This window comes from Taurulus bubalis (genome assembly GCF_910589615.1).
Source record: "Taurulus bubalis genome assembly, chromosome: 7".
NCBI classification, from domain to species: domain Eukaryota; kingdom Metazoa; phylum Chordata; class Actinopteri; order Perciformes; family Cottidae; genus Taurulus; species Taurulus bubalis.
The window spans coordinates 22810847-22833944 of NC_136595.1; the positions used below are offsets into that span (position 1 = coordinate 22810847).

Genomic DNA, 23098 nt, shown 5'->3' on the forward strand with positions numbered 1-23098 from the left:
TATTTAAAAAGCAAAGTAGCTCTGAGGATGCCTGTATGCTGGCGAGCTCTCTGTTTTTAAATCATCGTGAAAAATACCCCGCCTTGTAACATAATCACAAATGAGGCCCCATAGTGTGTGTGTGTGTGTGTGTGTGTGTGTGTGTGTGTGTGTGTGTGTGTGTGTGTGTGTGTGTGAGGCAGTCTGGTGTGACAAAGCAGCAAGCCTGGACCCAACCCTGGGTCTCCATTGTAGAAAACACACAACCACACTCGCGTCATCTCTAAAAGCACATCATCCAGTAACACTTCAGTTGATAATATACTTCTCTTCGTCCGTAATGAATACACCCCGCAGCAGTGTTGTATGACACATAAACACAATCGCCTTTCCATGGTTACATTCTTACACAGCACAAAGCAGGTCAGTAGTATGTTATCATTAAGGCTGAAAAACCTTTTTAAAGAAGGGTCTGTGTTTGGGCTTGATGTTTGCGTTCTGGGCCTGAGTAGCTACGGTACAGGTTTGCGTTACATTCCAGCATTACTGGCGTATTTTTTTCCAAAACACGCTTTGCTCAGTCGTGTTGGGCTGGAGTGAAGGCCCGGAAACCCAACACACCAACACACTTTCTGGATCGTCAAAGGCAGCGGTGGGCAATTAAGGCAGTTGTCCCCTCGAGAGTTTACACGCTAAAAGACGGCACCTCTGATTCGTGCCATTGTCACAAGTCTCCGCCTGCTTATAGAGCTTAATTTTGTCTGTTTTTTTTTGTTTTTCGCATCTGATTATGCTTTGAGCCGTTTCACTGCTTAATGGCCCGCTATGATGAGATACAACAAACCAATCAGATGCTCATCGGCGCTCTACTTGGATGGAATGACAACCAGCGGAGGCCCTCTCCTCGGCCTCCACATCAGAACCTGGGCGTCGTTGGCGTTGGGCCTCCCCATGGCGTTAAGAGGGATGGGCTCCATGCGGCTCAGCACCCGCGGCTGGTCCTGGTGCGCCCGGCCCACCAGTCGGGCCCTGGAGCCCAGAGGCAGGGACGGATCCACCGCGACGTCGACCCTCATCCTCCACTTGATGGTATGCAGCAGGATCTTTTCCCTGGACGTGGTGTTGAGCGCCACCAGCCAGGTGGTGAAGCTCTGATCTCTTTTGATGTTAGTCAGTAAGGGCGTGTTGGATTCGCTGACCGGCACAGCCCAGGTGACGCTGGGGTAGAAATTGTCATTCATGCTAACGACGAAGCGCGATGGCTTGGAGGTGGGGCCGACTATGGTGACGGTCTCGGTCGTGTTTCCGTACCAGGGGTAGCTCACGCCGTCTGAGTCGCTGATGGCCCTCACCAGGCCTTCTCGGAGCTGAGGCAGCTCCCAACTTGACCTGAAAGGAGACAGACACCATCACTGAGTTCCTGATTGCATACTTTTTCTTCTTAGTGCGTACAGCAGCTGCCCTCACAAAGTACTGTTGCATGCAGTATGCATTGAATTAGGACATACTACTGCATCATAACATTGCACCTTGAACCCATATATTGAAGCTCATATATCTGCTGTGTAGAGGATTGGGGGTCAGAATAGCGAGACAAGCAATCTGGCTTGAACACTGTAAAATCTGACCAGATGCAGTAGGACATCCTGCTATTTTTTTGGCATACTGCATTTGACATATACTATGTATTGGGACCTTTCAAATCGTTCTCTGGCATGCTAGATAGTATGGTAGTGTGGGTATTGGAAGGCAAAAAGTGAGACTGGAAACAAAGACATTTTTGCGTCGTCTAACTTTGTGCCATTCATTTAAAGGATCTGGTGATATTCTATATTTTCATTAACATTAACAAATCCCATGAACAAAAAAATGTATTGATCCTACTAACAATTATCACAGCCCTGCAGCAAGGTGAGTATTTAAACTACTGGAGGTCAGCAGAAACAAGATATTTAACTGCTCTTGAGTTTCTTTTCCCATTTAAGCTGCAGGTCCATTCTCATATGGTTGGACCTACAGACATTATAATAGACATTTTGTGAGTTTCTCATCTGATAATTGAAAATAATTCATCCTGACATCAAAGAAAATCCCTTTCATAAAGTGCTGAAACGGTTGATTACTCAATCAAAAGAAAATATGACAACTATTTTATTATTTATCTTGCGTTTCTCTGTGACTCTCACTGTCAATTTGTATTTTTTGAGACTCTTTTGCCAAATCAAGCAAGGGGAATTGAAAATGTTATTTTATATATATGTATATATATACATATACATATATATGTATATATATAATTTTGCCTAAAAGACCATAATTTGCGTGTCAGCCTTCCTTTCACAGCAAGAAACCATAATAAATGAGCTGCCAGTTCATTTTAACCCACTTTTTACAATTTTGGTGGTGAGGTCACTCTTTAAGTCACATGTGGAGAAGGGATTGCTGGCACACACTCTTGTGTCTGAGGTGTGAAAAGCTGTGATGCTTTGTTTTGCTTACAAGGAAAAGAACAGAACTAACAAGATAATTCCAGAAAGGCTTTAAGATTCTTATCCAGACACCAGCTGGCAACGAGACTACAACAGCCGCCTGTAAACGATATCTACTGGTTCAGTATGTCAGTGGATTATCGTCATCTCTTTGTTGTGCCAAACACTTTTTGTCATCTGGTGTCCCCCTACCATCTATGTGTTGTGCTTTCATGTCCAATCCTAAAACCCCCCTAAAGCCCAATCTCTCACCCCGAAACACACCCACTCCCTAAACCCAGCAGGATTAAACACCCCCTCACATATGCCCTCCAGATAACGTGTGTGTGTGTGTGTGTGTGTGTGTGTGTGTGTGTGTGTGTGTGTGTGTGTGTGTGTGTGTGTGTGTGTGTGTGTGTGTGTGTGTGTGTGTGTGTGTGTGTGTGTGGAGACATGTCTCCGTGGGCACAATTTGAATGTGAGAGCATCAACTGTTGTTGAGCTCCTCTAATAGCAGCTTTTCTATTTGGGTGCCAGAGTCACAGGAACAGAGTCTGTCGGTGGGCGTTTGAATGAAGGAGGCTGACAAGCACAGTTAACCTGCTGCGTGCACAAATGCTCCTCTATATGCAACTCAGTGTGATGCACGAACACGGAGCGCGCGCGGCACACTCTCTCTGTATTTGATATATCCCGCAAAAACACGTCACGGGTGCGTAATGGGGACAGAGGTGACAGAGGCGTGAACTCACATGCCGACGTCTCCGTAGGTGTTGTAAAACTCCATCTGGGTGCACGCCTGGATCCAGCCCACCACCCATGTCTCGTTGCGAGGAAGCGGGGGCATCACAATCCGCGCCGAGGCTTTGAAGTAGGGCGTCTTGTATCGAAGCACTATGGGCGAGTTCTCCTCGATGACAGTCGGGCAGTGGTCGATGGTGGCGGACAGGTCGTACACCACGATGTTCTCCCGTTTGATGCGCGACTTGTTACAGGCGATGCTCTGGATGCAGCCCATGGCTGTGCAGGTGAAGGTGACGGTCAGGAGCAGCCAAGTGAGCCTGCCAGGCCTGGGGAACCGCACTGCTGACTGGGACTCGACCAGTATCACAACTATGAGGCCGTGCATCAGATGGAACTGTAAGGCAAAGGTGGGTGCTTCCACGCTTGTAGGCCCAGATCAGAATCACAATAAGGCTTCAGTGAGCTCACACGAGATGGAGGGGCAACTGGGTCCAGTGAGACCAAGATAGGTTCAACCCCCCTGGACCCGACTTGCTGATGTATGGGCACGTCAACCGGCTCCAGGGGCGCTGCTCCGTGTGCTAACCCCGCGCTCCGACCTCCTCTGGAGGCTGCAAGCCCCAAGAGAAACACCCTGCGGGGATTAATAACGCGTCACATGGATCTTTGACACGGGAATTGTTGTATCCTCTCCACTCAAACAGTGCACACCGTGCGTCTCCGTGGGCCCTCTCCTCACGGATTCAACCCGTCTGTGCTCCTGCTTGAACCCCTGTCCGTAACCTTTGATCCTCTTCTTCCTTCCCCGAGCTGTCATGTCACAACAGGCGTCGGGGGACCGGCGGACACCGGGGCGCCGGCAGAGGGACCCGGTGGTCGGGCGGCGAGGCTTGTTGATGCGGCACTGTGCATGAGACGCTGCTGCTGCTGCTGCCTGTAACCTGTGCGGCGGCGTTACCGTCCGTCATGCCTGTCGACTCGACGGGAGGGGAACCCGGTGAAACGAGCAAAACATGCGAGTCCGAGCATCTGTGACGGGGAATAGCAGCTTCCTCTGGCGGAGTGAGACGACAGAGGCGGGTCGCTCCCGATCAAAACGAAGGAGGAAACGAGCTACAAATAAGCCGACTGTCAACACATGTTGTGGAATGACGAAACAATGGCATTGGGGCTAAATAATGTTAGAAAAACAGTGCCATAGTGACCGTGCAGGGCAGCGTATCCGCCGCGCGCCATCCTCATTTGATGAAAGCTGCACGGCTGTGTGTCGCTGTTCAGCCTGCGTGGTGCTGAAGATGCTGAATGGACCAATGAGCGGCAGAGGGAGGCTGAAGGCGTAGGAGTGCCCGCGTCTGCACAGGAGAACCCTCGCGACCTCTTTCCTCTAAACTGGAATAACGTGTGCTAATCGATTGAAAAGGATGGATGGTCTGTAATTATGCGTGGTGGGGCTGCAAGATGATATATAAAAAAAAAAAAGAAGCAACAGGTATAGTCTTTGCTACATGGCGGAAAGATTTTTGTGATTATTTTTGCCCAAATGTTATGCTTATAAAACACCACTCCATGCCTTATTTTTTTTTTTTTTTTTTTTACAACGCAGGCTCTGTAATTAAATATAAAAGCATACGCTGTCTCCCATTGTGTAGACTAGAGAAACATGTGATTGGTTAGTGGCAGTCAGTCCGCTTAAGTCCTTTCAAAATAAAACCTTCAGTCTTGCTGAATCAAAGTCTCAAAAAATGTATTAGTAGCTGTCCCAGTGAATGCATTGTCATGGGAGTTGTACTAAAAACAAAATGTGGGTAATTGAAAGGACTTCTCCTCCATGTTGGCAACAAAAAATAAAATAATTGAGATTGAAAAAAGAAAGCTCCAGAAATAGTTATCTTGTGGTGAGATCCTTGTTTATAGGCGACAGTTACACTTATGTCCGAAACAGGCCTAATTACAGCTCCTATCTTTCCCTCACTGACATGAGTTAGGAAAATAAATGAAGTGCTACATGTTTACTGTCTTTTATTGGCAGATTGAATAAACAACAGGTTGCTGAACACTACAACCAACCATCACCTAAGACATATATAAACCTCACATCTTTGTTATTGCTTTGCACATATGTGTATAAGTAATCTTATATTAAGGTTAGGGTTAGGGCTTAAATGGTTAATGCATGTGTTTATCCTTTGTTTTTATTCTGATATGTGCATTGTAATGAAGACACTCAGATATTTTATTTTATTGGATAAAGGTTTTTGATGCAGGATTAACAGAATTTAATTAGTTAATGTTTTTTTCTTGATGCTTTTATATTTTGTCAGCCATTTTGTCATTTTTTTATATCCTGGTCCTAAAGAAACAAGTTGTAATTTCAACTTTGTTGTGATAAATACATCATCTGTAGCTTATTAACTTCCATATGCATATATTTATTGAAGTAGTCCTACCTGATATGTCATTACTTTTAAACATACAATATATTCGCTGCTATATGACTTCATGGAAGAAATATACTAACTTGTTTCGACCTGTACCTCCTCCTTATAATTATATAATATTATATAGTAATAATATTATACAAGAGCAGAACATAAAAATAGCAGAGCAGAACATATATTACACTTAAGAAATAATAAATAATAAAGAAATAATAAAGAAAATGCAAAGTATATAGAGTGTAAAATCTCATTTGAAAATTATATATATTCAAATATTTATATTAAAACTATATATGTTTTTTAAACAAGAGAGTTTATATCTTGTCGATGGGGGATACATAAAGAACTGTGCAAGTCTGTTGTCGTTCAAGAACTTTTATTTTGAAAACCAACGATCTACGCTACGCATTGTCGTCATTTCCGGGGGGTAGGACAGACAGGGTGCTGATTCACTCATAGAAGTGAAACAACGTTCCGTATTTATGAAATATAAACATGTCACTGTGATAAACCGTGGACACTTAGCGACAGTATTTCCCGGCAGGTTACGATGGTGAGTATCCGCCATTTTATACTTCTGTTAAATGTCTGAGAGACTCGAAACTAAGACTTCCACATGTGCTAAGCTAATCTAAGCTAAGTGGAGGCTAGCGCACTTTTAACTTTATTGAAGCTAAGCTGATGAGCCACTTGTGACGAGCCTTCATTTTCATCAAATCTAGTATCTTTACATTATTCAAAGTTATATAGATAATCATAATAATTTAGAATAACATCTAGATGAGAGCTCTAACGGGAAAAAAGTGCTAGTTCATAATAATGTTGACATTGTTTTTAAACAGATATATAACTAAGTGGTATATAGTTTAACTATATTCGTCATACTTGTTTCAGTTTGATTTAAGTGAGGACGACAGTAATAATAATAATAATAATAATAATAGCTTTGATGGATTAATATTCTGTTAATCAGTTCATTGTTTTGCAAGTCAAAATTAGGCTAAATCTTTGCACTCAAGTCCCAAGTCCCACACTTTCTTCACTGAAGGTAATGCCTATTTAACAACAGAGTAATACTATATGACATAATATTGTATACTATCGGACTAGTTAAAACTTAATGGATGTGGGGAATTGAGTGTCGACTTGCTGGAAATTAATACTGTTAACGTTAGTTGCTTTAGGAATTAAATTGATTTGTGACACACTTTTTAAATGACATACTTTTTAGAGTTTTTATTTCAAAGGGCTCAAGGAGACATGAAGTTACATGTCATTGGTGTTAACCTCCAAGTTGAGTTACAAGTCTCCAATGATTTCGTCAAGTCATCAATTGTGACTCAAGTCCGTCTGAGACCAAGTCATGTGACTAAACTCCTCTGCTGTTAGTTCTCCCTGCATGCTATGTGTTAACTTTACTTTTCTCCATCCCTGTAGATCCCCACAGACTTTAAGGCTCTGATCCAGAGGTTTTATCACCTTCAGTCTGAGCGTGTGGAGACGTATCAGCTCTTTGAAGAGTAAGTTTGTATCTCGTATGACCCACCACTCTGACTATTGTTATGTCTCTGCATAAGTCTCCAGGGATCTCGGCTCTTGATTTCGGGCACGTAAACATATAAATCTAAATTGTGCGCCTCATTCATCTCTGCTTGTGTTTTTTATGGGTGTTGTTTACTGCCTTCCAGAGGACACGAGGCCTACTTGAGGACAGGGCCCCATTATGACTTCGACCACTACAGGCAGCTGGTCCATGAGATAACGCAGGCCTTCTGCGGCATCTCCACGGAAATGCTGGAGATCAAAGGGAAGCTGCACCACGACTTTGACAGGCCGGCCCTCGGTGAGCACATTGACAAGCTGCAGAGCAAAGAGAAGCAGAAACTAGAACTGGTATGTAAAAAAACAATTATGTTGAATCCAGAAAACACCATTGGACAGGACAATGATAATGTAGAGCAGTGGTTCTCAAATGGGGGTCCGTGTACGTGTACCCCTGGGGTTACGTGAAGGCACTCCAGACAGGTTTTTTTAATATATTTAAAATTAGCATCCATAATTTTTTTTAAATTTAATACATATTCAATAAAATATAAGTGTAATTTCAGAAACATAATTTTATATGTTCTATATTAAATCAGACACTGATGGCACAGCGCTGTATATTACTTTCTTTTTTTTTATCCAAAAATGCTTTGGCTGAAAAAAAAAAAAAACATGGCTGGAAAAAATATTTCACAGGTGGTACATCACTGAAAAAAGGTTGAGAACCACTGATTTAGAGTAAATGGTAGTAAGTGTCTATATACATAATCTATATACAGACTAATGAAAAATACACACACACATCTTTTGTACCAATAAACTTAAGAGACATGGAAATAGTTGTGAGGCAATTAACAGATTTATATTTAAACGTATCTATAATTAAGAGACAACATTATTAAAGAGGGTTCATAAACAAGAATATTTTTTTCAATTTGCATTTTGGTTTATTTAGTTATATGTTAATTATTTGTATTATTTGACTGTGTTATTACATTTCAGTATGGTTGTATAACTGGACATATATTTTTGTTTCAAACATCCACTTACCTGCCAGAACGAATTATGTCTCAAACTTTAATAAATAATTGAAGTCAATGGGTCTTTTTGATGAACACATACAGGTTCTCTTTGGATCCTTCAGGTGTACTGTGATTATTCCATCTTGTGACACTTAGGTGTTTTTGATTATGTTTTGTACATGGCTATATGCATTTATAATGACCCACTCATTGTGACTGAAGGGTCATAAGGGTCATTGCCAGCAGCTGTTGACAATTATCTTTTTTTAAATTTATTTTTACTTACTTTTTTTTTTACACCATATTCCACCCAATACTATTTTAAAATAAATAATTATCACATAGTGTAAGTATTCTATGACAAATTCACACTTGTTTAATCTGTGATGCAATCCCTCTGTCTCACCACAAGGAGGCAGACTTCTTATGCAAAACATTTCTCTTGCTTCAAGTGCTGCTTTCTCCACTGTCATGTTAAGGATTCAGAGATTCTCATCACACTGGCAGCTCAAGTCATAAAATGTCTACAGTACATGGAGGAATAATTCATGAGACTTCTGATTTTTGGGATTCGGTTTCAAGTCAGTGACATGAGAGTCTGTCTGTGACGCTCATCGTGATTGGACTGACAGTTTGAGATCGGTGTTAAAATAGTACGCCTCGGCGCTTCCCACATTCTCGAACAGTCCACATCTCGTACATCTGGTTTTCAGAGGTTGTGTGAAGGTTTACACTCCTTTCCATAATATCTACTCAACTGCCTTTCTGCCAGCAATGTCATAAAGCTCCTATTATCCCAGAGTTCATTCTCTTGTCTCCCCTCCGTCCTCCGCTGATGAATGGTTTGCATGAATCGTATCTGATGTGCCTTCTCAACAGACAGCCAAGCTGCAGCTGGCCAGGCAGCGGGCCCAGGATCACCCGGAGGACGAGGGCTGTCAAGAACAGATTCAGGAGATCAAGCACGAGTAAGAGCAGCTATTACCAACCTTCCGTTTACTGCCTTCGCTCCCTCCTGACCCAGCCACTCACTCACCATCAAACTGCTGTCGGCTCTGGAGGACTTCCTATTTCCTCGTATACTTTTATCGGACTATCTTTTGGTTGTAAAAGAAACTGTCAAAAGATGCTCGCAAATGTTTGTAACGTAACTGATGTGGTTGTTTTTTTTCTTCCAGAATCATCAAGAACAAAGAGGCCCTGAGTGAAATCATGGAGGACTTTAATTATGACGCTGAGGAGTTTGATTGACAGGTGGCTCCCAGGAGGCGGAGACAGATCGGCTCTGCTGCAACTTCCATCTTTGACTCCTTAGCTGCGCTTATCGATCCTCTGGCTCCGCCCTCCTCGCTGCAGCAGTCTTGCTCCACCAGGGGACTTTTCACATTCTGGCTCTGTGTGTGTTTCTATTTGCAGTTACGTATTTTTGTTAATGCATACCTCAGCAAAAAAAAAAAAGGAGAAGAAAGAAATTTTATATAAATATTCTAGAGGTTCAATAATCCCTGGTGGTTTAAACCCACTATCTTTGTTTACATGATGATTTGTATTATTATTTTTTTTAAATAAAAAAGAGAAGTTTGACTTTTTACTTATTTTATACATTACAGAGTATTTCACAGAGGTACTTTTGGTGAAGTAAAAGAATATAACTATAACATTACAATATGCAGTTGTGAAAATATAAACAGTATAAAAATGTTTTAAAAAAGTTTTAGTAAGACACGGGCCAGCGTCTGCATTTTACAGATTGAACAAACACTTGCGACAGTATATAATATATCAATTTAACTATATAAATGGGGTGAACACGCAACCTTTTAGATGCCTCACCATTTTCGTTTGTTTTATCAAAGAACTACGAGGCGTAGCAGTTTATGTATAAAATGATGCAATCACCGCGCGTCTGTCATAAGAAACACACAGGTGTGTGACATGAGGACGCCAAGGTTTTTTTTTCTTTCTTTACCGCTTGCATGCGAGGTTAAACTTACGAAAGGATTACGTTTATTTTGTTTATTTTTTCGTCTTCGACTAAGGCCGAAATTGTCTTTGAATACTTGTTTATTTATTTTGTAAAACAAATTCACATTCACTCTGCTCATTAATTCCCTCATTCGCCTGCTGCAACCAAAACCTAGACCTACAATGAAGTGATATATATATATATATATATATATTGATATATTTTGATATATATCATGGAAGTGGTCAAACAGCTCTTTAGTGATTTCACAAAGATATTTTCCACTGACCTTCATCTGAATTGATCTACATAAAGTGAATTGCCAACTATTAAAGTAATTAGGCGCAAAATGGCAAATATAAAAATGTAATTGCTTTGTACTTTGGGCCGTTTGTCGGACAATGTATTTAAAGATTGGCCTTTAGAAACTGACTGGTATTGTTTAATTATAAAAAGAGAAAGAAAAGAAACTATTTAAGATTCATCAGCAAATGATTTACTCCTGAAGTAATAGTTCCAACAGTAAAAGTTGGAGAGACAAACTATCCTAAAGGCCACGCCAATAATAAGAGTAAACCTCACAGATTCAGATCTGCCTGGAGAAAACCACATCTTTACAAAAATACTATTCCCAATAATAAAAGTAGAGTTAGGTTAGTTAGTTAGTCGTTGAACATTTCGTTCCCAGTTCCCCCATTTTTTGCTGTATTTACGACAGCAATGCTTTAGTATCTCTTGACATATAAGTATCATACATGAGCCGATTGTCTTACATAAAATTAGCGGTCTAAACTGTGACGCTAACTTTTTTTTTTCCACAATAAAAGTGCAGTTACTGAGGGCCTTAACCTTTGTTCATAAACGCAGGTCTAATGGACAGATTTGGCCACCGGAAAAGGCAGAAAAAGGGCTCCATTGTCTCTCTTCACTTATCTTCCACTCGGGCCCTTTAAACTCAAGTTAAGGCTGTATGACCACACACTGCAGTATCCCTCAGGCGGGGCGTTGGACCTCTCACACAGCTGGGACCCTCGGGGCCCGTTATCCGTCAGTGTTTCTTGATGCTGGGCTTGAATTAAACACCGTGGTGGTGCCGAGCGGCGCTGCTATAAATTATCGTCTTGTAGAATCTGAAAAGACAGAAAAAGCAGATGGATCCTACTGAGAATAAAGCAAGTCATTTACAATCGTCACGATAATCGCTCCGTCTGGCTGCCACTTCTCTCTCGTCCCCTCTTTCTTTGCATCATCTCTTTCTTATTCTCCGCATATCGCTCCCAGCCCCCCGCTACCTTTCTCTCGAGGTAATCAATGGGAACCTGTCACGGTGCGTGAAGAGAGACATTATTCAGGAGACGGGGTGTGTGTGTGCTCCGTAAAAGCACAGAAACGCTCGAGACCACTGAGCTAATTGAGTCAGGTAGAGCGAGGGGTTTCTGTGAGTTCAAGGACCGCGCGGCGGAGGATGTGGCTGAAGCGTCTGAACTCCTCGCAAAGTCACATAAATGCAGAGAAGATGCCGAGGCTCATGCGTGCCATTTGGCCCGAGTTATTCTTGTGAAAGAGCCTCCTCTCGCCAAAACGAAACAAAGGGAACACATTGCAGTGGGACGTTAATTGCATGTACGTGCTCCTTTCTCTTTGTTGTGGTCCTCCGCTTAAGATCAAGCCTGCGTCGTTAAAATATGTCATAAAAATCAAGAGTGCGTCTACTTTGGTGCTCCCACTGCTGGGCCAGTGAAGTCAAAACCGCACATTTCACCTGATCATAAAGGATACGGGCTGAAACTTCCCAGAGCCAGCCAGTTCAAGAGGAATCTGTCAAAAATGCTGACCACATGGCAAAACAAAGGCAGGGTCAGAAATTCAGTTCAGTACTTCAATGCAGCAGTGGCTGTTAGTGTGTGTGTGTGTGTGTGTGTGTGTGTGTGTGTGTGTGTGTGTGTGTGTGCTCAGCAGAGATAATGAAAAGAAAAGAGAGGGAGAGATTCTGCTTACCTACCTGGTTGCGCGTTCTGTGCGATTTCTGCAGCCACACCCTCCACTGGTCGTACAGCTTGATTGACATGCCGCTGCAGCCGGACGCGTGCTTGCGGACCCAGCCGAAGAACTGCTTGAGTTCCCGTCGCAGGGTGGAGTTCTGCCCACCGGGCTTAGGGTCGCAGGAGCCGCTCTGCTGCCTCTCTGGGAGGAGGAAGAGGAGGAGGGAGAAGAGAGGAAGAGGTAGTGAGGAGGGAAGATGGGAGAGCAGCATCAAGGTTATCGTGAGGACGGAGGTGCAAGGTGGTGTATAGATTATGCAGCAGCTGCTTAATGTGTCAGCATGAATGTGACGTACATGCTTCTTCCTTTTTTGGCACTTTTTCGAGGCGTAAACACCAAAAGTACTATAAAACTCTCTGGAAAACAGTTCTGATGTTGAGTAGATGAACCTGATCGCAACGTCAACTCCGCCACTTTGGTCCGGACTGAAACATGTTGACAACCACAGGCTGGATCGCCGTGATATTCTGCAGACACATTCACGTCCCCCACAGGACGAGTAAAGATAGCTTTGGCGAGCTTCTCATCTCGCGCCAAATTTCCATTTGTCCGATTTGGTTTCTGACCACCGGTTTCCGTCCCGGCCTTGGAACAGCGGACCAGCTCTTTATCCTCACAGGGATGTTGGAGCGGTCACGGGAGCTTGCCCATCCAGTCTACATGTGTTTTGTGGGCTTGGAGAAGGCTTATGGCTTATGTGACAAGAGTACAGTGAGAATATGGCGTATATGGGGGAAGAAAAGATAATAACTAATTGAAAAGTTATTTAGTAGGATAGAAATGACACTTTTCTAATATCCGTCTCAAACCCTGCCATAGTATCAAAAATATATCTAATAAAAGGAACATTGACAGAAGCTGTTTCAAAAACAGTTATGCAGTGAACATTTATGATGATTCATGTTGCTTAATTTCATATAACGACAATAGTTTCTCCGTGTAACATCTAAACCGTGGAGGTGATCTACCATACTTCTGTTTCTGGGGAGGAACGTCTACTGAAAGTCGTAGGTCTGCTACAATCAATTCTTTGTGGCAAACAGCAGAGCCCGATAACGACTTCCTCCCTTTTGGGAGTAAATACCGCACGACCTATGTAACTCATTATCTGCTCCTCCTGCCCCCCAAACCTGCTTCCACTCAAGCTTTATAGGCCCTGTGTGTGCCGCGGACTGACAACCAGCTTTTTAACTTGATCAATCTTTCAAGCAGACGACAAAAATCTATCAGAATGTCCCTGTGGCTCTTGCAGTTCCCTCTAATCCTCTGCTGGGAGATTTCTATCACGGTATCTCGCCTATTGATGTTTGCTTTCTCCTGAGTCACATGCGGTTCGGATCTGCGTATTCAGGATGTTGAAACGGGGATAAGGACATTGTTTTTTCTGGCTTTAATTGACAATGAAAGGTTAATTATTAGAAAAGAACGAATGGTCAAGATTTATGAGCGTCACAGACGTTTGGGAAGCATTTAAAAGCCATTTAAAGACATGAGATGGACTTTGAAAGGAAAGACTTCACTTTTGGTGGATTTTTGTTTTGAGTGTCTCGAGAACACAGAGATCTCTTTTGTTCATTCAATCTTGTGTAAAAAAAAAAACATTCTCTGCAATGGACTCACCACTGCTGGGCGTGGAGGCGGCAGCCGGGTGGCTCCAGTCACTCCAGATGCCGGGCTTCCTGGAGCCGTAGATGCCCACTGGATTGCACCTCACCTGGACAAAATAGACGGTACCGGGCCGGAGGCCTGCGAGCCGACACGATGTCTGGTTACCAACATCATCCACCACCTGTGAGAGGGAACAACACGAAAGAGAGGATGTGATAAAAACACGAGTAGAAGAGTAGACATCCTTCTTAATTACAATTACAAAGACATTTTCTTTATCTTTTCTCAGTGTTTTAATTGTTTTTTCATCTGCCTATATCACAGTTGAAAAGGATATTTTGTAGTCTAGATATTTAAATATTTTTAGCTTGACCTTGTCATTCAATACTGAATCCATAACTCAAAGAACACAGCAAGTACCTACGCAGCAGAGACAAAATATAGAAGGAGCTGGGGACAGAAAATATCAAAAGACTCAATTTTAAAGCGCCACTACTGCACATCTGGATGGAAGCCAGTGTTCAAAATGTACTAGCAGAGAATCAAGCAGCAGTCAAGGTTTTTCACAGAAGTGTTATTTGCTTTGTAATGAAAGCCACATGCAGGAGCCTAGGGATGCAGCAGGAGGAACTTTTATGCTCATCGTTTTAATGGATCAGTTGATGCTGCGCCTTCAAATATTTCCACAGCTGCCTCAGAGGTGTCATAGCGATAGACTAAGTGTGCGTAGGCTGCAGGTTTGTGTGTGTGGACCACCTTCCATTCAGTGCTGTCCTCCAGTCGGTAGCGTATTTGGTATTTGGCCTGAAACAGGATGTCCTTGAGCTCGGGGGGGCTGGCCCAGCGGACCGTCAGCTGGTCCTCAAGGTCGCCGACACGACTCACCTGCACGTTGGCAGGAGGGTCAGTGGTCACTGCGCGGATGAGGATAAGTGTAAAACGTTTGTAGACAGCAGATGTACAGTAATCAGGGCCAAGATACAAGAGGTTTGAATGACCTTAAGAGAGATGAAACCCGCAGTGGATATTGTACTACAACACTGAGGGCAGACACAAGTCACACCTAGGGTTGGGTACCGAGAACGGTTCCAACACGTCCGGTACCTACCGGACCGAAAAGCAACGCAGATTTCGGTGCTTCCGTCCGGTGCCTGAGCCGATTTAAATACTTTTTTTTACACTACTCTGTAAAGTTGCACGGTATATAGATACTAAAAAGGTAGCGCGGTGCCCGCACGCTAAAAACGATTATTAAAATAGCTTGGATCAGAGCGCACTCGCTGCTCTGCTCTCTGTCTGCCTGCATGCAGAGCGGGGCTCGAGGGGGCGGGGCTTCACGCGCTCACACACACACACAGTGCGCGCACACAGAGATCGCTGGAGACACGAGCACGAGCTTTTGAACGTCCGTCCTCGGCTTGATGGAACAAATCTCTCCAGTTGATATTAATGATGACGTGTAGTCCAGTAAAGCAGCAGTTTTAGGATCCAACAGAGTCTGAGTTCTGTTGCACACGGTCCCATCAGGCCACCTGATGCTTGTGTCTGTTCTTTTTTTAAATATATATTTTTATATTTTGAAGTTAAAAGGTTTGAAGCTGTAGTTTGAAGCGTGTTTTGTATGTACTTATTTATATCTATAGTATACTTTAAACAGTTAATAATATTGTTCAATTTGAAGAAAAAAAATTGCCTTGGCAATAAAAAAGTATCGGTTCAGGCACCGGTATTGTTTTAAAAGTATCGGTTTAGCATCGAAAAAAACCCAAACGATACCCATCCCTAATCATACCTCATCCTTCTTTATGATTATCAGTGCTGAGCCAGCAAACTGCCATCTGTCTCAAATACAAGTTTAATCAACTTATTTACTGACAAATCCAAAGTTTTTTTTTACCACATTTCCTGAAATTATATTCCTCGTCTTGATTGTTTTGTCTTAATGTTATATTCTTTAATTATTCTCTCTAACTGACTCCTCTTCTCTGAAAACAAATAAGGTAAATTAGTAAATCTATCATGAAAATAATGACAAACCTTTTTTTTAACCGTTATCAAAAAACAATGTAATGTAGGTCAAACAGGTACTTTGTACAAATAAAGAGGTAAACTGTCATTCTCTTATATCAGTGATTGTCAACCAGTGTGCCGTGAGAGATCGTCAGGTGTGCCGTGGGAAAATGTCCAATTTCACTTAATCGGTCCAAAAAAATAAAAACATTCTCTGCAATGGACTCACCACTGCTGGGCGTGGAGGCGGTTATTTAGTTGCCGCAAATTGCCGCAATTGCCGCAAGTTGCCGCAAGTTGCCGCAAATAATTGCCGCAAGTTGCAAGTTGCCGCAAGTTGCCGCAAATAATTTTCCATTGTTGAGCGTCTGAGTCTGCAATATAGTGGCTGGCCTAGTAATTAAACACTCTTGCATGCCAGTAGCTAGCGCAATAATTACCTCCCATATTTGCTGTATTATGCTACAATGTGACATTTTGCAACTTTTTTGGCTGTTGGTGTGCTGCGGGATTTTTTTATAGTAGAAAATGTGCCGCGGCTCAAAAAAGGTTGAAAAACACTGTCTTATACAACAATAACAAAAAAATGTGTTGTCATCAATTGTTTATTGTTTTAAACTCTACTCAGACTGGCACCATGTTCAAACCAGGGTCCCTTTCTGGAGCCAGACCTGGGATGGGAGCTCACCGGTAGGCGCATGGACCTACTGACCCCTGGCATGTCAGACTGGCTCTATGTTCGTGGAATGTCACCTCTATGGCGGAGAGGGACCTGGAGCTGGTGTGGGAGATGAAGCGGTACCAACTAAATACATCCACGCACAGCACTTTGGTTCTGGAACCAAACTCCTGGAGAGGAGCTGGACTTCAGAGTTGCCCAGGCTGAGAGGTGCCAGGCGGATGTGGGGATTATCACGAGCTCCCAGCTGAGCTTGGCTTGTGCACCAAACAGCAACTTCAGCAACTGATCACCACCTGGCGGTGAGTTGGGTCGGATGGCGGGGGGGTAGGTTGGCGAACAGACCTCGTAATCCCAATGTGTAGTGAGGTTGAGCTTAGAGCGCTGCTTCCCAGAGGATGCTGGGACATGGAATCAGAGTGGGCCGTGTTCAAAGCCTCCATTGTGGAAGCGTCTGCTAGAAGTTGTGGTCAGCTCATTTCGAACCCGACCAACATGGAGGAAGAGATGGAAGACTTGGGGAAAGACCCATTCCTATCCCTGAGGTAGTCAAAATGCACCTTGGCGCCAAGGCTAGGATGACATGCGTCCTGAGATGTTGAAGGCTCTGGACATTGTTCGGCTGTCTTGGCTGACGCAGCTCTTCAGTGTCACGTGGAGGTCGGGGACAGGGCCTGTGGAGTGGCAGATCAAAGTGGTGGTTCCCATTATAGAAAGGCGGACCGGAGAGTGTGCTCCAGTGATCGTGGTATCCCGCTGTTTGTTTCATTCAACCAGGATGAGCGATGTGGATTCCTCCTGGCCGTGGAACAGTGGTGAGCCTTTTACCCTCGTAGCTAATTTGTCCACATGATCTCAGGTTGTAGCTACGTCAGTAGAGAATGTAGATAAGAAAGAAGTTTTTGTAAAATTGCCTTTTATACAGAAAAATGTACCAATGTTGTAAAAGGAGTGCAACTGCAATGACGTGCTCGCAAACCAGAATCCGGGACAAATTGAAACGTCTTGTAACAATAAATGCAAACATAAACGCATCGGCTGAATACGTGCCAGCTGTGAGCAAAATAAATACAATCAATTAATGAATCTGTTAACAATTATGTCCACGAGAGAATGCATGATAAACAAAAGGTTCCACATTGGAAGGCAACGGAATAAAGAGGAGAGTGTGTTGTTCCATCAGACAAAGCAATAAAAGGTTGCAAACAAATCAAGGGCTTTGAAGGAGAGAAACACGGAGGCAACGATGCAGTGGATGGAGAGATAAAGGGAGGAACTTATTAAAGAACTTGTAAAAGTGTTTCCCGCTTGTGACCTCCTGCCTCAGATATTTTTCACTGCTGGTACGTGACGCTGCTTTTTCAGCTTTATTTGTTCTTCAGCATTCAGCTCAAGGGAGAGAGGGACACCAAGCCAGAACAAATATACTCCCAGCTTATTGTTTCTGTTATTGTGAAAGTGCAATGCATCATCCATATGGCAAGGCTCCTCCTTCTCCTCCTCCTCCAGCGCACTCACAGCTCCGACCGTTCCTCAGTGTGCAGAGAGGATGAATGGTCAGAGGATGCCCAGCCACGGACAATAAACACTGCTTTCAGAACGTGGCCCTCGGCTCGCTGGAGGCCTCAACACGGCACTGGAGAAATTGTACATGACCTAAATTTCTCGCAACGAAACCTGTGAAGCCTTTCCCAGAGAGGCATCGGATGTGCGGTTAACTTTTACAACACTAGAGTTCCTTTAGAGAGAGAAGCAGCCTGAACCCATAACGCTGTTACAGAGAGCGGACCATAAAAATAAATCCCTCCTCTCCCCTAACGAAGTGTGTTAGCCATATGCAGGAGAGAGCTGCAGACAAACAAATGGAACAGAAGAAAGGACGAGAAAGAAAAAAGGGAGGAAAGGACCGGGAAAGGAAACCTCCTTTAAAAACCTTTGCCCACCTACCTACATCGAGGATGTCCAGGGTGATGGTGTCGGAGGTGGCGGAGCCCAGCTGATTGGCTGCCTCCACCCAGATCTCATACGGGGTGAAGAGGGCGAGGTTGCGGGGGATGTAGCAGGAGTAACGCTGCTTCCCTGTGCTGTAAATTTCACACTCCTTCTCTCGCCCATACCACCTGGACAGAAGCAAACACAAGGATCGAAATAAACTCTGACGCTTGTTTCCGAAGAGGCAGACACTATAAGTACACGAGTGAAACAGTAACGCTCTGACCGTAGTGTGCCTGTTTGCAGATGGAGGACTATACGCTGCACTCATGCACTTATTGCTAGTCCACCTGAATGGCGTCGGACGAGGTGAGCACCTGTGAGCTGCAGCTGGTCTGGGACGCTCACCTCAATTTGTACTTGAGGGTGTATTTGGTTCGGACGTGGGTCTCGCCCCGACCCCCCGGGCTCCACTTGCAGCTCAAGTCCTTTGTGTTGTGGGACAAACATGTTACATTGACAGGCTTTTCTGGAGGCCCTGGAGAAGAGGGGGAATAACAATTGACAAACATAGTCACAAAGTTAATAATAAAAAAATGTTATTCTGAAATTCACAAGAAAACAACATATGGCTGATTTATCCATTCATGTGAAGCAGAAAGCTAAAGCAACAGACTTTAAACTACAATCAAATTATAATCAAATATGTGTTTCTGTACAACTAAAAATAGAAACGGTTCACATCAAAACGTTTTTATATCAAGGTTCCCCAAATAGATAAACAGATCAACAAATGTGTTATTTTAAGGTTGTGTGACACCAGTTGAGAGCGAAACGATCTTTTTAGATTCCTGTTTTTTAAAGATTTTCTAACTCAGGAACATTTGTTGTTTATCCAAAGTGCGTAACAACATATTATTTCACAGGGTTTGCGTGTCCGTGTATAATAACTATTTAATAACTGTGGTTGTGCTCAAATAGGACAACTATGAAATCCAGCATACTTTAGATTGTTTAACAAACTATGACTTTATTAGACTGAGCTCACGAATTTGTCTTTCTTTTTCATTAAATTACACACACACACACACACACACACACACACACACACACACACACACACACACACACACACACACACACCACTTACTGCCCACGTAGAGACAGGAACCAGCCAGGATGCGTCCGTCCGCCCCGTGACACACCAGGTTGTCTCCAGACTGCTGCTGGGAGCCGTTGAGCTTGTGGAGCGTGACGCTCAGGGTGTCGGGGCTCTCCACGCTGTAGGTGCTGCTGGACAGGCTCACCCCGTTCAGGGTCCAGTACAGGGTGCGGGCGTGGAGGCCCAGCTCGGGGCTCAGCGTGCACGTGGCGGTCAGGCTGGAGCCGATGCGCAGGACGGGATCCTGAGGGGAGATGACTGCCACATCTGGGCGGAGGAAACGAGCATGAATATAGTATCTTATATCAGCCTCTCTCTCTCTTTTAATGCACCTTTACTTTTCTTCATGCTTTCATTGAATTATATTAGTGCAACATGTCCAGCATATGTTACCAAAGCTGAAGGTTATGACTTCAAATTGTTTGTTTTACCTGATCAAATATGTCTAAAATCAAAAGATATTAATTTTACAAAAATAAAAAACGCTGAAAATACCCCATTCTTGATGGGTGGCAAATGATTAATCCATTATATATTGTTTTTAATTTAATTATCTTTCAATAGACTAGATATTTAATCAACTCATTAGATTATAGCTAACTTAACTCATTATTTTATTGATTTTAAATATTGTTTTATTGCCTTTGTTTCCTTCTTGGGTGGTTTTCGAAGCCGACAGTGTGCAGAAGTCCACTTCTTTCTCTCTTTTTTTCCTCCATGATTTAATTCTGCTATGTACCTACTTAACATGCAACAGATGTAAATTCATGTATATCTTTTTTGAAGCAAAACAAATAAATGCAAAGGTCACCAAAGCCTCGAGATGCAGTAAACTTGCTTCTGTTGCTTTTCTAGCCCCGTCTCGACCTTTCATTTTCATAGATCCACTCCTTAATGAGATGCATTAGGCCCCGCGCAGCTCCATTTGTTTTCTGTGTTGAACACTCGGTCTGTCCAGATCTCTCTCCGGCCCTAAGCACAACTTTGTGTTTGTGTGAGGAGTGCGGCAGCACTGCACCACAACAGAGCAGCAGCTCAGCACATATTTATGACCCGGTAATGAAGACGATTTATGGAGCCTCATCTGTCGGAAAGGTCACCCTGGTTGTGTCGGTAAAATCCTTGAACGCTTTTCCATACCGCGACCCCTCTTACACTTAAAGTTTTCCTTTATGATTGATGCCCATGAGAAACGTTACCACTGGGCTCCTTCTTCTCAGGGCGGTGAGGGCAGAGTTTTATTAACCCGGCTCCAGGTGGGCGGTGGACAAGCTTTCCAACATATGTGCCACCTCGCTGATTCCAGCATCGAATGTGAAACGATGAGAACTGCGTCGACGTGCAGGACGAGCGAGGGATTGACCTTCGGGCCTCCCGTGGTATTCAATATAAAACAGGTGTGAAATCTAAATGAGAAAGATTACAAATGTGCACGTGTTTTACATGTTTGTTTGTTTTCTTCATAAAAGCGCTACTTGCAGATCATTTTCTCAGTCTTATGATTATAAATACGCATGTAAATAACTTGCAATATTATTATCTCTCCTGCATTTGCTCCATGCAACAGCGCTGTTGAACACCGTTTATTTAAATATATGTCTCATCAGATACATCACCACCATGTCTACTTTATGGGAGAGCAGGGTCGACCTTCAATCAGAGGACATTCAGAGGAGCATGTCGATGTGTTGATGTGTCCTTGGGCGACACACTTGACCCCAACATGTGTGCATGTGTGTGATTGTTATAGTTAGAGTCCTGGTGGGAAGGTGGGAATGATGACATGTAGTGTTTAGGCGCATCGAGTGGTCGGAAGGCTTGAAAAGCACTATGCATGTCCATTAATAGGTCTTGCTCTGTCTAAACCGCCACATACAATCACATCTAATCATTACTCTCACGAGGGGCACTGCATCTGGATTCATTTTAGTGGATAACGATACGATTAGGCTATATTTGTCCTATAATTCGTCCACCAGAAAGCACAGACGCGTTTATTTTTAACTATAAAATGCCCCGCTCAGTACTACTGGTCACAAAACATCAGAACTAAGAAACCCTTATCAGAAATGTTGATGTTAAATAGGGATATTGGCTGACATAGTTTTTTTTTTTTTAAACGGTCTTAAATCAATAGTGAAATTGGTTCAAACATACACAGTCAGACTGTAATTTTCATACAATTTTTACAATAATGTGGACAATAATTTGATCAAAAGCTGATATTGTTGTTTGGTTATTTTAACCATAAACATCGTCTCAAAGTCATATTCAAAATGCACTATATGAATATTGCAATGTATGCATATACTGTGATAAAGGGTTTTTATCAATGTTGCCCCCTAATAATAAGCATCTGACTTTCTAGAAAAGCCACGCTCTCTGGTTATCTATTATCATTATTATTATTATTATTATTATTATTATTATTATTATTATTATTATTATTATTATATGTGCGGTGATTATAGCACCTGGGCAGGTGAAACTTGTAAAAAAAAAAAGTCCTCCTTCATACTGATTTTGACTGGTGTCATTGGTTTGAAGCCTCTATACAGCGACTCACTACGAGGAACTCCGTCTTTAAGTTGACACACGCGCACACACGCGCGCGCACACGCACCCGCACGCACACACACACACACACACACACATCCGGTGTGCAGCGACAGAAACGCGGTAGCGTCCAGTGGGTCGTGTCGGTGTGGTACTCACGTATGGAGGACAACAGCGCACGTGGAACCAGGAGGAGGAGAACCGTGAAGGAGAACATGGTTCTTCCGAGTTTCCGGGACGCGGAGGGCAGACGGGAGGCGAAGCTGGAGGAGGTGACCGAGCAGCCTCACTCTCCAGCGGCTCTACTCAGGCCACACGTTGGCTCTTCAGTGGAAGTCTGGAGCCCGAGCACCGAGCTGGCTGCTGGAGGAAGCCGAGCTTCGGTCCTTTTAGCTCCGCGATGACTCGCTGCTCAAACTCTGTTTGCTCCTCCTCCCTTGTTTCCTAAGTTACAAGTCATTAGTGCTGCTCAGTGTGTCCCCTCCCTGACACACGCACACACACACACACACACACACACACACACACACACACACACACACACACACACACACACACACACACAGAAATGTAGAGCAACTTTAAATGCAGCATTACACAATGTATGTATTCCTCATTATGTTAGAATGTATAAGCTGCAGTTGAGGTTGTGACGACTAAAATAAAACCTGCAGGTATACGTGTGTAGACTAATTATTACAACTATATGTGTGTTCCCAGTTTCAAATCTATCTTTTTATTTATTTATTTTTATATATATATATTATACAACTAATAGCCACGTAAAAAAAAACACCCATTTCTAGAAATAAAGTGATGAAGAGAGCAATTTACTTGCACTTTACTTGAGTATTTTATACTTGTACATTACCCCACATTACATGTTACAAACAAATACATGATGCTACATCGATTAAACACAACAAGTGTGACTGTCCAACAGAAT

At 43.2% G+C, this 23098-nt stretch overlaps 3 protein-coding genes across 3 annotated transcripts; 1 reads left to right on the forward strand and 2 right to left on the reverse strand.

Moving 5' to 3' along the window:
• Nucleotides 1-845: 845 nt before the first annotated feature.
• Nucleotides 846-3576, reverse strand: fam78bb (family with sequence similarity 78 member Bb; the record flags this gene model as incomplete). Its single annotated transcript, XM_079221236.1, has 2 exons — nt 846-1368; nt 3200-3576. 2 exons carry the CDS (start codon nt 3574-3576, stop codon nt 846-848), a joined length of 900 nt encoding a protein of 299 aa, XP_079077362.1.
• A 2474-nt stretch (nt 3577-6050) lies between these two features.
• Nucleotides 6051-9780, forward strand: rex1bd (required for excision 1-B domain containing). Its single transcript, XM_079221238.1, has 5 exons — nt 6051-6182; nt 7067-7149; nt 7318-7522; nt 9076-9164; nt 9375-9780. The coding sequence occupies exons 1-5, from the start codon at nt 6180-6182 to the stop codon at nt 9445-9447; spliced, it is 453 nt and encodes a 150-aa protein (XP_079077364.1). The 5' UTR covers nt 6051-6179; the 3' UTR covers nt 9448-9780.
• A 2091-nt stretch (nt 9781-11871) lies between these two features.
• Nucleotides 11872-22369, reverse strand: crlf1b (cytokine receptor-like factor 1b; the record flags this gene model as incomplete). Its single annotated transcript, XM_079220815.1, has 8 exons — nt 11872-11924; nt 12161-12346; nt 13826-13994; nt 14570-14727; nt 18450-18622; nt 18843-18972; nt 19585-19863; nt 22312-22369. The coding sequence occupies 8 exons, from the start codon at nt 22367-22369 to the stop codon at nt 11872-11874; spliced, it is 1206 nt and encodes a 401-aa protein (XP_079076941.1).
• Nucleotides 22370-23098: the final 729 nt, after the last annotated feature.